At 36.7% G+C, this 14,713-nt stretch overlaps 1 protein-coding gene across 1 annotated transcript; it reads left to right on the forward strand.

Annotated features, from left to right (window-relative positions):
- The first annotated feature begins 12,679 nt into the window (after nt 1-12,679).
- LOC108909003 (supervillin-like) lies at nt 12,680-14,190 on the forward strand. The gene is made up of 2 exons (XM_018713207.1): nt 12,680-13,758; nt 13,839-14,190. The coding sequence occupies exons 1-2, from the start codon at nt 12,837-12,839 to the stop codon at nt 14,099-14,101; spliced, it is 1,185 nt and encodes a 394-aa protein (XP_018568723.1). The 5' UTR covers nt 12,680-12,836; the 3' UTR covers nt 14,102-14,190.
- Nucleotides 14,191-14,713: the final 523 nt, after the last annotated feature.

Here is a 14,713-nt window from a genome sequence, read left to right on the forward strand (position 1 = left end):
AATCAAAATGATTAAGAAAAAATATTTCTTTCATTTCAATTTCAAAATAAAACTCTTTTATTGAGAGAAATGAAGTCATCAAAATTACGTAACTGACTGGCATTACGCCACTTTCCCCTAAGTATATTAATATACAGGATGATTCACAAGTTATCCAAAAAAATTTGAGAATAGATGAGGCATGAGAAATGGAATCAATATTTAAAAAAAAATTTGTAAAATTCTTATAGTTTCCGAAGTTATTGAAGTTGTAGTACATTCAACCATTACATAGCTGGACAACTGTAGTCTCTAGCATCATTCGCAATACGCGTAGAGAGCCACGTGGCCTCAGCGACTCCGAATACTGAAATCCGATTTTACAATCGTCGTTGTGTTAGTGTTTACTTGTTATCTGCTGGTTATCTGTGGTGTTTACAATAGTTTTTTAGTAGTTGGTGCCAAAAATGGCTTTGCGTGTATAGCAACTCGGAGTTTGATGGATATCGTTTTAATTTTTGTATTATGGTGAAGCATTTACCAGTCGCATTGTGCGAGGTCAGGTTTTACAGTGGACCAGTTTCCAGTACCGTTCAGAAGTGTATTTTTAAATCATTTTCGAACTGTCCTTTTTGATTTTTTCTTTACAAAATTGTATTTGTAAGATTTTTTTGGATCCGAACACCCTATATACTTTTCTGAAGTTAAAGGTATAAAATAATCTAACATTGAAATCTCTGATAAATTACTAAAATTTTTAACAAAAATCTAATCATGTATAACAGAACTAATAATAATGTTTGTCTGATATAGGGACAAGTAATTATGCTATTTTTTTTCTATTTTATGCTCTCCTTGTACCTGTATTTCATTTGTGGTACGTCGCACGCTCAATTCATCTAATCTCTCCCATACTTTAAAATGGAAGACGCAATAAGGGAAGGCCGCTGTAAAATATGAGGTAGACACTTTCTTCTCCATTGTTACATGATATATGACGTAAAAATCTTTATTAGAAAATATTTCTCGGTGTTCATCTTCTAGATTGTACGTCGGAAACGGATATTTCGGTGTTCTGTTTTTAAATTAATTTTCGACATACATTTAATCGATAAAAGATTATATCGGTTATTACAGGCGTTTGGCGGGATGCCAGGAATTCTGGCAGGAGCCGAATGCATCCTACTTTCCTGTTTCGGGAAATAAAACTTGTTGACCTTTTAATCATGTTCCATCGAGTAATTATTTGTAGACTATCTAGACAAGGGTTTCCAATGTGAGATTTTGGTGAACAGGAATGCCAATGCAAATATTTCAAATGGATATTCGCGATTGCGAATTTGCCTGTGCAAATATTTCTTAATAGCGATAAGAGTTTCCATGGCAATTTTTTGAAAACTTGGTATTAATGGAGGATGTTTGAATTGTCAGTGTTGCGAGAAACAACTACTCCGAGAGGTATATGCCCTTACCGGCATTGAATTTTACTCGCAACACCTAGAGCAACAGCTAGAAACACCTGGCTGTTTGTTCATTTATGATTACTCTATTTCATGCTGAAGTAATGGCAGTCAAACTTCTTACACCCTGTACTCCTGGTTGTTATTCTTCTCTGTAGCACCGCGTAAAAGCCTGCGCCCCTCTCGAAAAAATGAAAAGCGATGGAAAAACGGTTGGGGGTTACTGATAATGGAATTAAGACTACCGCTCCCATGTTAATTAATCAGGGAATATCAGAAGGTACTCACTGTTCTAGATACCTAAACGGAGACAATAATAAAGAAGATACAGAGAACAGTGAAAAGCATCACCAGGGAATTTAGAGATTAAATATTTGTTTTTAATTTCTAGAGAGAGTAGGAATTAATAAATCGTCAATGAAATGGAAAGAAACAATTTTTTGTATTTGCCTCAAAAGAATCGGTCTAGGGGTTGATTGACTAACTTATTTTTACTTAATCAGAAATATTTCTCACTAGGGAAGCTGACAATTTTTCATTTAAAACACCTGTTTTAAACATTTTTAAATAATTTAATATCTTATTTTTTCATCGTATCAAAATATCCAATAGATCTTTTTAGTAGTGACGTCACATACGCCAAATAATAGGCAACTCCATAATACACATTGTCATGAAGAGTTTCTCAGTATTTTTACTAGATCGATTTTTGACCTTATGTACTTTGGAAAGTGCCAAAAAAATGCCTTCTTTATCATGACCTTAAATATCGCGTTAATATTAGAAATATTTCAGAAGTTTCAAACCCCAAGTGACAAATTAAAAGAATTATAGAGTTTATATATTAAATTTATAGAATATTAACTTTTATAGTAATTAAAAAATTAAAATTATATCAATGTTATTGAGCATGCGCACAAAAGATTATTTCATGTATGGAAGTAGCCTCGCAACAGGTTATCATTCACTGAAAAGTTTGGTTATGGTTAAAAGTACGTCTATAATAAACCACTTGCAGAAATAAATACTCGATAAACACACTGACAAAGTACAGCACTAATAAAAACAATAAAAATACTTAGTAGAACTAACCACCTGCGTATGAGGCTATTCTTCCCAAGCATGCGCATTAGGAATAACATAACTAATGTTAAATTTCTACTTTATTTAATTTTAGGAATATTCTTTTATATCGTTTTTTGTAAGTTTTAAGCGTAAGTGTATCTATTTTACGAAACACATGTTGGTTGTTCTTAAATCCTTCTAAATCCTGTAAAAATAAATTAATTTCAAGTTGTTCTTTTTTATAGTATCTATGTAAATAGCACAGAAGGATCAGATTCGGTCCGTCCAATTTCAACTATGACAAATAGTTGCGGGTTGCCTAAATGTCCTGCTGAATTACCAAGACAGACACGACGACTTGACTATACTCGGACCGACAGAACCTACACATTATGGATCCGTATGACGCCCCGACGTTATCGACATTGCCCTCTTAAAATCTATACCGTTAAATGCCCAAATATCCACCCAATACGAAGGGTCTTCCGCCCACAATCCAATATTTCTGGATCTGGGGCGAAGACAGAGATATGAAGGCACCTTCACGAGGAGGTTCACTGACTGGGAGCGTTTCCGAACAGTAATGCAAGGAAACATGGCGCTCCCAGTCATCGAAACCACCCATGATCTGGAGGCGGCAATCCTCTCCCTTGAGACTGACATTAAAAACGCCCTGACTCAGACTACGACGGAGACTATTGTCCCCCGACTGACAAACCCCCGGGGCACCCTCCCCGATGACATAAAAAACTTAATACGTGACAGACGACGTGCGAAACGGCTTGCCACCCGCACCCGCCTCCCCCGACACAGACATGACTTAAACGTACTTAACAGACGGGTGAAGGCGGCTCTGGATGAACTGGCCCAGGATAACTGGGCTAGGCACCTGGAGTCGCTGGATCCACAAGACAACAGCCTCTGGAAAACGCAGAGGGCCCTGCGACAGACCGCTCGCCGTAAAATTCCTCCAATCCACGGTAGTGTGGGGGTGGTTTACACGAACCAGGAAAAGGCCGAGGCTTTCGCCGATAGCCTGGAACTGCAGTGTAGACTGCCTCAGCTGCCCGACGAAGACGAGGAATTCGAGATAGTGGCTGAGCGCGCGGCCCGACGCGTCGACAGAGAGCCAGACAATGACATAATCCCCCCCGCAACACCTGACGAACTAAGACTGACAATACGCAGACTTAAAAACAGAAAAGCCCCCGGACCCGACAATATACATAACACGACACTTAAACGACTACCACACAAGGGCCTCATGGCCCTACTAAACATAACAAACGCGACACTCAGACTAAGACACTTCCCTACCCGCTGGAAAACAGCAAACATAATCCTTATCCCAAAACCCAACAAAGATCACACCATCCCATCCAACTACCGGCCCATTAGCCTGCTCCCGGCTATGAGCAAAGTGGTAGAAAAAATTATCCTAACCCGTCTAAGAACCCACTCCCAAGAACTGCAAGTCATTCCAGACGAGCAGTTCGCCTTCCGACCCAATCACTCCACTGAACTCCAAATCCTTCGCCTTACCGAGCACATCACGGCGGCCTTCAACAGGGGACAGTACACTGGTGCTGTCTTCCTGGACGTCGCAAAGGCCTTCGATACGGTTTGGCATGAAGGCCTACTGATGAAAATGCTCACCAACCAATATCCCATATCCTTTACCAAACTCATAAAATCCTACCTACACCACCGAAAATTCCGCATCCAAATCCAAGATTCCCTTTCCACCACCCGTCCCATGGAGGCCGGTGTCCCCCAGGGCACCGTCCTGTCCCCACACCTATACACCATTTACAACTCCGACATCCCACATCCCCCCAACACCAACATATACTTATACGCCGACGACCTGACAATCACATCCCAATCCGTAGATCCTAGATATTCCGTCTACCTCCTCCAAAGCTCCTTAGACCAACTTGAAACCTGGTGCAACAGGTGGAAAGTCAAAATTAATCCCAACAAAAGTTCGGCTATCCTTTTTACCAAACGAAAAATCCCACAAAACCTTGACAGACTGACACTATCCCAGGAACCCATCTCCTGGAATCGACAAACACGATACCTGGGCGTGACGATGGACCAGCGTCTCACGTGGAAACCGCACATCGTGGAGACGGTGGCGCGAGCGAAGACCACCAGGGCTAGGCTCTATCCCTTACTCAAAGGTGGAAACACCCTCAGTTTAAGGAATAAGCGAACGCTTATCAAGGTGGTACTTCAACCGCAGCTAACCTACGCCTCCACGGCGTGGGGTCACGCGGCAAAAAGCCACTTAAAGTCATTACAGGCTGTGGAAAACATAGCCCTCCGCACGGCCACCGACGCGCCCTGGTACGTAAGAAACACTGACATATTACGAGACTTACAATACACAAACGCTACACAGACAATAAGACAAAACGCGGAGAAACGATTTGACGTAGCCGCTAGACATGACAATCCCCTCCTCAGGCAAGCCGTTGACTACGTACCCGACGTGACCGACAAACACAAAAGACCTAGACACCAACTTTTTGACCCTGGGTGACCACCCCAATGACCCCCCCCCTGCCCGCTAACCTTTTCTGTTTCAGAGACAGCCAGGATCAAGAAACGAAGACAACGACACACACACACACACACACACACACCCCCCATACCCTCCTTAACCCTCCCCTCCCGCGCTAGCCTAAGGGCCACCTTAGCAAAGCGCATCCCAGGCTGCATAGCCGCACTACCCTACCCAACCATACCACACATAAACATGACACTACCCCCGGGGTTTACACAGACGAGCCGGCGAAGCAAGAAGAGCGCCAGAAGAAAGGGCCCTAGCCGGCGGGGCCCAGCCAGGACAAAAGGAGGTCCCACAAAGCGCCTACACCGGCCGCATTTGCGGTCGGGGTAGACGACGGATGGGGCCCACCTACGAAGGCTGTCCAGGCCTACACGAGATGAGGCAGGATAAAGAGGGATAATCCCCCTCGATCCCAAATCATTGAGGCCAATTTCTAGCCATAGAATAATGGCGCGCGGTTGCCTAAATATGTGACGTCACTCAAAAAGAGCCTTGTTAAATACATGAAAATAATGACATTCTCTTAGACAAGTTAATAAAATTTGTCCAATGAGAAAATTTAAAATTTACTGTTGTAATACGGATTCTTTCATACTCGTTCAATCATCACGATTTATGTTATAACCTCCAGACATATTCAACGAAAAGAAAAAAATTCCGTCCCGGTATTATGCCCTAATGGTTACATACTTATATCATTGTGCGAGTCTGAGCCAACAATAGACTAAATGTATTTGCTCGACGTCATGATAGTAGAAAGAGAGTAGAAACCTAATTTAAGGAGGTCGGTCCTTAAAGCAAATGGAGAAAGGCGACGCATCGCCAAGTTTATTAAATTTTTACATAAACCCTGTCTCTAGGGGGGTTGTTAACTTTATCATCTTGCTTTGCAGGTTTCATTAATTTTTAAGGGCCGCCCGAACAGAGCCTATTAACTTTTTAAAAATTACATCGTAAAGTAGACAAGAACATATAATATCCGGAATGTATAATCTCGATAAATTATGTCTGAGGGCTGCAACAGTGGGCGCGTTTTTTAACCTATTGTAGTACTGGGTGTTTTTAAATAGATGTCAGCTACAACTATCAGACTAATATATTTTCAGATGTAATAGAAAACCTTGCTGTATAGAATAATTAGAACACGTTTTTCAAATTACAATAAAATAATTTTTGATAGTTTCTATAGTTAATAGTAAGGGAGATATATCTAAAAGAATGTGCCATGAGCGGAATGTTACAAATAGTAAAGGATGTCTCAAAGTCGATAGTATGGGCCTACTGTGAGGATACAAAAAATTTAAATATTGAGACTTGAGCTTGAGATTCTTTAGGACGATATTGCTTATAACTTTTAAACGGGAAGTGATACAAAAAAATTTCTCTAATAAAAGTTTATTAGAAAAAAGAGAGCTTTTTAAAAGGAAAAAAATTGAGTATGTTTCTGGAAAAAATGTAATTGATGACGTCATTAGTCGTTTCTGTCAAATCCCAAAGATAATACTTTCGATTGAAAATGGAGCTTACCTCATCCCATTTAACACCACGTGTCCCAAATTTTAATTAAATTTTTTGTATCCTCATACTGTAGGCCCATACTATCGAGTTTGACACACCCTGTATAGTCTGCAAGTTAAAACGATTCGAAGGCTATTTTAATTTAAAAAAATTATATATATATATTACCATAACGTGCAATATGTGACGTAGAATAGTTATAGAATTATTATACAATATAAATAACACGAAATTGATAACCGCAAAATACTATATCCTGCATCATTTATTTCAATTAAGTAACATATTCATTCGCATTGAATATTTTCGCGAAATTAAATTACATTTATTGTAGAGATTTATGTTTAGAGCCGTATATGTATTATTAAATATTTTATAAATTTAAAATAAAGGATTATGCTAATTCACATAAATTCGTAAAATTTAAAAAAAAAATGTTTTTTGAAACGATATAGAAGAATTTTGTTTGACATCGTGTGGGGTAGGATTTTTAAAAGCATTTCTCAATTTATTTGAATAAATTTAACAGCCAGTAGAAGCGGTCACGATCCGCCACTGGCTTGATTAATGTGTGACGCCCTGTATAATTATAGCACTGAAACCAATGTCACGATCATAAATAAATATTTTCTTCGATTTTATCTTTATTAAATTTAAACAGAAAATACTAATAACTCATTGTCCGCCATTATCGTCGAGACTGAATAACGAATAAAAAGAAATATCGACTTAGGCTTCCTCCATTGCCAACGACGCCTAGGTTTTGGATCCAGTAGCTAATTTATAGGCATTAATTATTGTTTTGGAACAATTCTATGCACGCCCGATTTGATTTAGAAACGTTGTAGTTTTTGTTGGTGCGAGGAACGTGCGGATCCCGGAGCTAATAATTCCGAAATAGAAGGCAGGATGCACAATAGCATTACATTATCTTAACGGTTGGTCCGGGAGGCATTACTCACCGCAATAACGAAAAGAGATGTCCTGTGCGCTTCTTCCCCTTGCTCAGTCGATTATCACCCCCTAAATTTCGCCGTCAAACAGCAAGAGTGGGCATGACAGTGTTTTATTTGGTTTTCATAAAACCGGAGACGGAGAACGTGTGCCCTAGGGCCAGGGGCACCGCGCTGGACACTCCTAGGGGGGCGAGCTGGGAGCGTGAAAATTTTGAAACCAGTCAAAGGAAAAATTTTTCGGGTTTCAAACTCACTAATTTCTCGTCAGTATGTCATAGAACTAGACCAGTGCTTAAGCCTTCAAAAATGGTAGAAAGTGAAAAAAAATTATAGGAGGATGAAATCCATTGGAAAAGGAAGAAAATATAACAGAAATGAAAAGAAAAATAATTTACGGGCGATCTGAGGTCGGGAAGGGGAAGGGGGTGAGTTTTTAAGGGTAAAAAACGGTTTATCTTGATTTCCGGAAAAACTACAAGTCTTATGGAAAAAAGTTAAATGGCAAAGTTGTAGGTAATAAAAAGATCTACAACTTTTGTATTTACACTTTTTTCACATAACCTCAAAATTTATGTGAAAAATTCAAATAACCAAGTTTTTGGTTTTTTATTTTTATCTTTTACAAACAAATTTTTTTTTTCACGAAATTTGGTGAAAACTTACCTATTTATGTCCCAAACACGCTGTAATTTTTTTGATTTGAAATATTTATTTTTTCACCTTATTTTTACTTAATATCGAAAAAGCACCCTAATTTTCAATCGAAAATTCTCACGTCAAAATATCTGCTTTTTTAAAAACGTCGGTGGGCTTTTTCTTCGTTGAAATCTCTACTTTCTGATGGTGTAAAAAAATATATACATTACTATGGTAAGTTTTCTCAGGAAATGCAAAGAAACGAACTAGAATCCGAAAATTTTTTTCTAATCATTATGTACAATTTTGAGCTATTTATTAAAATTTACACTTTAATTACTCGAAAAACGTAAGATTCCATGTTACATTGATAAACAAAAAAATTACAAGTCGAAATATACTATTATAATTAACAACCAAATAAGTTAATAAAGTTAATATTTAATAAGACATCTACAATATTTTGAGAAAGTTGTAGAATCTTCTTTCGTTTCTTTGCATTTCCTGAGAAAACTTACCATAGTAATGTATATTTTTTTTTACACCATCAGAAAGTAGAGATTTCAACGAAGAAAAAGCCCACCGACGTTTTTAAAAAAGCAGATATTTTGACGTGAGAATTTTCGATTGAAAATTAGGGTGCTTTTTCGATATTAAGTAAAAATAAGGTGAAAAAATAAATATTTCAAATCAAAAAAATTACAGCGTGTTTGGGACATAAATAGGTAAGTTTTCACCAAATTTCGTGAAAAAAAAATTTTTTTTTAAAAAGAAAAATAAAAAACCAAAAACTTGGTTATTTGAATTTTTCACATAAATTTTGAGGTTATGTGAAAAAAGTGTAAATACAAAAGTTGTAGATCTTTTTATTACCTACAACTTTGCCATTTAACTTTTTTCCATAAGACTTGTAGTTTTTCCGGAAATCAAGGGAAACCGTTTTTTACCCTTAAAAACTCACCCCCTTCCCCTTCCCGACCTCAGATCGCCCGTAAATTATTTTTCCTTTCATTTCTGTTATATTCTCTTTCTTTTCCAATGGGTTTCATCCTACTATAATTTTTTTTGGTTTCAAAAATTATTTTACCCTGGTCTAAATAATTTAGTTATATGTATGTCTATCGAGTGTGGGTGACATACAGGGTGTCCCATTAATATTGCGAAAAAATTTAGAGGGAGTTTCCTTGACCAAAAATAAGAAAGAAAGTTCAGATAAACCTATGTCCGAAAATGCTTCATTTCGGAGATACAGGATGTTGAAATTTAGAGAAAATCAAGGTTTTTACTATTATCTGGAGAACCCTAATTCCGATTTTTTGAAATTTGGTATGTTTGTTCATAAAAACGGTACACGTCTTCTGACGTAATTTGATTTATTTTATCTATTTCAACTTACCGCAGGAAACGGGCCCCGCACAACAATAACCCTACAATTGGAGGAAGATGTACTTCATGAAATTGAGGACACTCCAACAAGTACCAGACAGATTGCTAGAAACTTAAATGCAGTCGTTCTACAGTTTTCAAGATTTTAAAAAAGAATCTTTTATACCCTTATCACATCCAACGGGTTCAGGCACTTTTACCGAGTGATTTTCTGTTAAGATTAAATTTATGTCGATGGATACGACAAAAAATTGGGGAAAATCCTCAATTTTTAGCAGAGGTACTATTCGCGGATGAGGCGAATTTTTCCAGAAAAGCCATAATGAACTTCCATAATAATCATGTATGGGCTGACGAGAACGCAAACGCAATATTAGAAGGCCGTCATCAACACCAGTTTTCACTTAATGTATGGGTCGGAATCGTGGGGGACCACTTAATAGGCTCATTTTTTTTACCACCGAGGCTTACTGGAGATGTTTATCGCCGTTTTCTTGAGGCTGAATTGCCCGTACTTTTGGAAGACATCCCATTGCCATTAAGGTTGCAAATGTATTTTATGCACGATGGTGCTCCATCCGATTTCAGTTTAGCTGCACGTGAATATTTGAACAATATCTACCCAAATCGCTGGATAGGTCGAGGAGGCACTTAACTCTGGCCCCCGAGGTCTCCCGACTTAAATTCGTTGGATTTTTTCCTTTGGGGTCACCTCAAACATTTGGTTTATACGGCTCCAGTGCAAACCATAGACGAATTAAGANATTTCAGTTTAGCTGCACGTGAATATTTGAACAATATCTACCCAAATCGCTGGATAGGTCGAGGAGGCACTTAACTCTGGCCCCCGAGGTCTCCCGACTTAAATTCGTTGGATTTTTTCCTTTGGGGTCACCTCAAACATTTGGTTTATACGGCTCCAGTGCAAACCATAGACGAATTAAGAAAAATGACATACTAATCTTTAAAAAAAAAATTATTTCATCTCGTGCCAAAACAAGACATGCTTTCACAACACCTACGGATTAGTAGGTCACTCCTTGCCAGTATTACAAAGTAATGATGTACGCCAGTACGTGTTGAATAGCAATAACATTTAAGATACGACATATATTTACAGGCTATATCTTACCCACACTCATGAAAACATATATTTATTATTAAAACATCCTGTTATTTAATTGACTACCTAATTATTTTATTTGCGTGAAAGTTGGACCCCTTGGCCTACTGCACTGGCGGATGTTGCTTTTTGAGAGGATATATGGACAGGGGAAGATTGGGTTAGGGTTATTATAGTTCCAACGTGATGCAGGTCGCTGGTGTTCATCACTTTCGGGGTGGTATCCTGTGCAACATGAATCACCCTCCGTATTGATTTATTATTGGTAATTTCTCGGCAGGTGGTCTAATGCTATTATTTTCCCCGAAATTCACACATAGTTTTAGGTTTAATTACGTCTAGTATAAGTAAGTGCATTATGGATTCGTTTTACGCCAATACGCTGCAAAAGGGAAATTAATTAAGAACAAGCAATGTGGAAATTACGTCACTGCGTAAAATACCAAACGGGAAAATCGGTCGGTCGGGATAAGTTATGAAATTGGATTAATCGAATAATTGATTTGCTTTGCTACTTCAGTGAAACCAATATATACCAAATATTTTATATTTTTTTACCAAACTGTTACAAAATCTTTTTCAAAACAACGGTTTTAATATTATATTGATTACTTTTTTTATAGTTACTTTTCTAACCACATACTTATGGATAAGACCTATTAATCTTATTATAAATAGTGTTTTCAATATTTTAAACTTTATACACAAACAAATAGACTTCTTAACTGTTCTTGCTCCAAACTCGTCGACTACACTTAATTAATGCAAATAATGCAAATTTAAATTATAAAAACTTACCCGCTTCACTGTTATGCATCTAATCACCTCTTACAACTACTGAAAATACTACAGCGAATAACAAAACATTACGAGTAAAGGGAAGTTAGTTAACAGATATCGTTTTTAGAGCAAATAAAGAAATTCTGGCATGGTAAAGATCAAAGATCGACATAAAATGTGAATAGTACCAAGAGGCTTTTGTGGAACGCTGTACACTCTACACTAACACATTTTAATTATCACAATGATTTCACTAATAAAAACACACCAAGGACATAATAATAAACTCAAACTATACATACATGCAGGGTCTGCCGTGTACAAGATTGATAATGTTCAGTTCAGATCTTGACAGAAATCGTCATTTGTTTCGTCGGTGTAACTGGATTGGTTTCAAAGGCTACTATAAATTTACCTAATATACATTTTCAAAAACATTTATTGGGAACGCGACATCTGTTTTTCTGAAGATTTAAATTAGCGACTAAAAAATTTATAAAAATTTAAGTAAATAATAACAAAAAAATTGTGCTATTAATTGACATGTTATTCCTAATAAAAGAGTTGAAGGTAATTGCAGACTACACTGCCTAACTGTTAAATGTTTAACAAATTAGGCTTATAGAGAATTTTACACAGAGATAGTTAATACCTAAGTAATGCAGGAACAAATGCACTGTATACGTTGAATGCCTCAGTTTCCACCAAGTTTTACTACCAGTAAAACTGGAAAGGTTGAGAAAATGTAACAGCTCCACTGAATTATTCGTAAATGTAGCCACGAGGGTTAGTAAAGTTCAATTGAATGTGTAAGCGCATTTTTGTTTGAATAGATGTAGAAACAAAAGTGTTCCAAATTAGTACTGTATGTAAGGTATTTTATATAAATAAATAAAGTCTTGGGGGCACGACCCCTTGACAGTCTTGACACCTCTGTGAATAAATTATTATTTTTCATATTCCATAGAAATGGTTCCTGCTTTCTTCTAAACTTATTATTACTATTACTTATAGCAACTAGAAATGATTTTTAGTGCATTATAAAAAGTAAATCTTGTTACTTACCTACTGTATATTGAGTTGCCTAACAAAAGTAACCAAAATATCAATTTGAATTAGTGAATTTCAGGAAAGAAATATAAACATATCAACATAACCCATTTCTCACATAAATGTGGACATATTTTATTTCAGTTTTAATTCATCTTTGTTCACAAATTTGTGATAATAAAAAATTGTCATTAATTTAAATTAACAAAAGCAATATAGCTATTTAAGATATGTTTTATCTTATTATATTTATCCAGTTAATCCAATGATTCGATTAGAAAAATAAAGAAGTTCAATGAAGCAAAATGAACGCTTGTAATGTAAAAGAAATGCTTAAAAATTTCTACGAAGATCCATGTTTTTTTGTTGACTTTCACAATGTAGGAAGAGGTATTATTGGTGATGGTGGTGGCGACAAAAATCAGTCATATATAAAAAGTACCAAGGCTTTAAATTGCTGGAGAATTATTGGTGATGAGTTACAAAAAGTAGAGGATACAAATCATGGAATTTTATATGATACCGAAACGTATATACTCCAGTGGAAGTTCGAATACGTTGCAGATGGCACAACTCATGAAGACACATTATTTTACTACTGGAAAGGCAAAAACGCTTCAAAAGGACATTCCCCTCTACCACCAGAAATAGAAGATAAAAATCCTGCCGTAGAACGAATTTGCCAGTGGAGCGAACCTGCCTTGTTTTTCCACATGTTTTCCAAGCGTCTAATTGTATTTAATGGCACACACGATAAATTCAATCCCAATCTAAAAAGACTATTCATGGTTCGCGGTGAATTGCCCAGTGAGATCCATTTATATGAAGTGCCTTGTTCGAAAGAAAGTTTACGGAGTAGAGGTATTTTTTTGCTACTTAATACAAGCGAAAATATGGTGTACTACTGGTTCGGAGCGGCAGTTCCAAGTGAACATCAACAGATAGGAAGTAAAATAAAATTGAACACAAGAAACGAACACTGGGCAAACTATGGAACGGTGGAAGTGAAAGATGGATATGATGATTTATTTTTAAAACTGCTTGGAGATCAAACCAGTAGTTACGTCAGATTCTCCTCAAGTGCAGATTTTAGCCCTCGACTTTTCTATTTCAGTTCCATTACTGGAAACTTTTTGGCCATCGAGGTGGAATATCCATTAAGGAGTAAACGGCATAAAGCTGCGTTTCCATTTTTGCAGTCTCATCTGTACACAGCTGATCAACCAGGTAAATATGTTTGTCTAGAGATTACACCATTAATTTCTGTGGATTCTACCAGTTATTTTTTATTACATTAAATTTTCTAGCACTATTTTTGTTGGACAACGGCAAAGAAATTTGGTTATGGGAAGGATGGAAGACTTCAGAAAGTAGTACAGAGTTATTTGAAATTGAGTTACAATTGGCAAAGGAAACTGCAAGTAATTATGCGAAAGAAAAGGGCCATAATCTATCAATTCCTGTCAAACATGTTCTGTCTGGTCTGGAGCCTTTAGAATTTGTTAACATTTTCCCATACTGGAATAAGAGAAACGATATAGCAGAAGTACAGCTTAAAAATAAACACTGATACTGACTACTGACGAAAAAATTAATTTGTAAATGTAAAATATGTACAGCTGGTGTAACCACTCAAATTATATTATTATTAAAGTGTTGAACAAATATTATAGGTATAATTTTAGTACAAAATTTAAAATAAAAAGCGAAACATCGAGAACTATCAATATTGACAGCGCGATAGTGATTTTATACGAGTCGCCACGCCATCTAGTTGTTTCCTATCTAAGCTCGCCTGGAGACTACACTAGTGACCCTGGCGGTAAAAACTATAAGTAATTTCGACTGTTAAATTTTGTCAATTTTCCCGTATGAATTCGTGCTCCTTGTATGGTATCCTTGTTTATATATAATATAGTTAGACAACCAGTCACGCTTAGATGACTATCTCCATAAGAGTAAATAAATACTATAAATAATTTATTTACTCTTATGGCTATCTCTTATAAAATCCCAGTCATCCTTATTTACACTATTAGTAAGAGTGACAGGGAGTCTATAAACGTGTCGCCATCTAGTAGTCTCCTATATAAATTTGACTGATATATAAACAAAAGTAGTATTTAGTAACATCATTGTATAAGTAAATATAGTAATATAATCCCCATGCAAATTTTGTTAA

This window comes from Anoplophora glabripennis, unplaced genomic scaffold, assembly GCF_000390285.2.
Source record: "Anoplophora glabripennis isolate ALB-LARVAE unplaced genomic scaffold, Agla_2.0 scaffold72, whole genome shotgun sequence".
NCBI classification, from domain to species: Eukaryota; Metazoa; Arthropoda; class Insecta; order Coleoptera; family Cerambycidae; genus Anoplophora; species Anoplophora glabripennis.

Bases quoted from the DNA above. Each gene is read 5' to 3' on its own strand.
- LOC108909003 (XM_018713207.1), top strand. From the start codon at position 12,837: ATGAACGCTTGTAATGTAAAAGAAATGCTTAAAAATTTCTACGAAGAT. The intron at 13,759-13,838 runs GTAAATATGTTT...TAAATTTTCTAG, and splicing joins GTACACAGCTGATCAACCAG to CACTATTTTTGTTGGACAAC.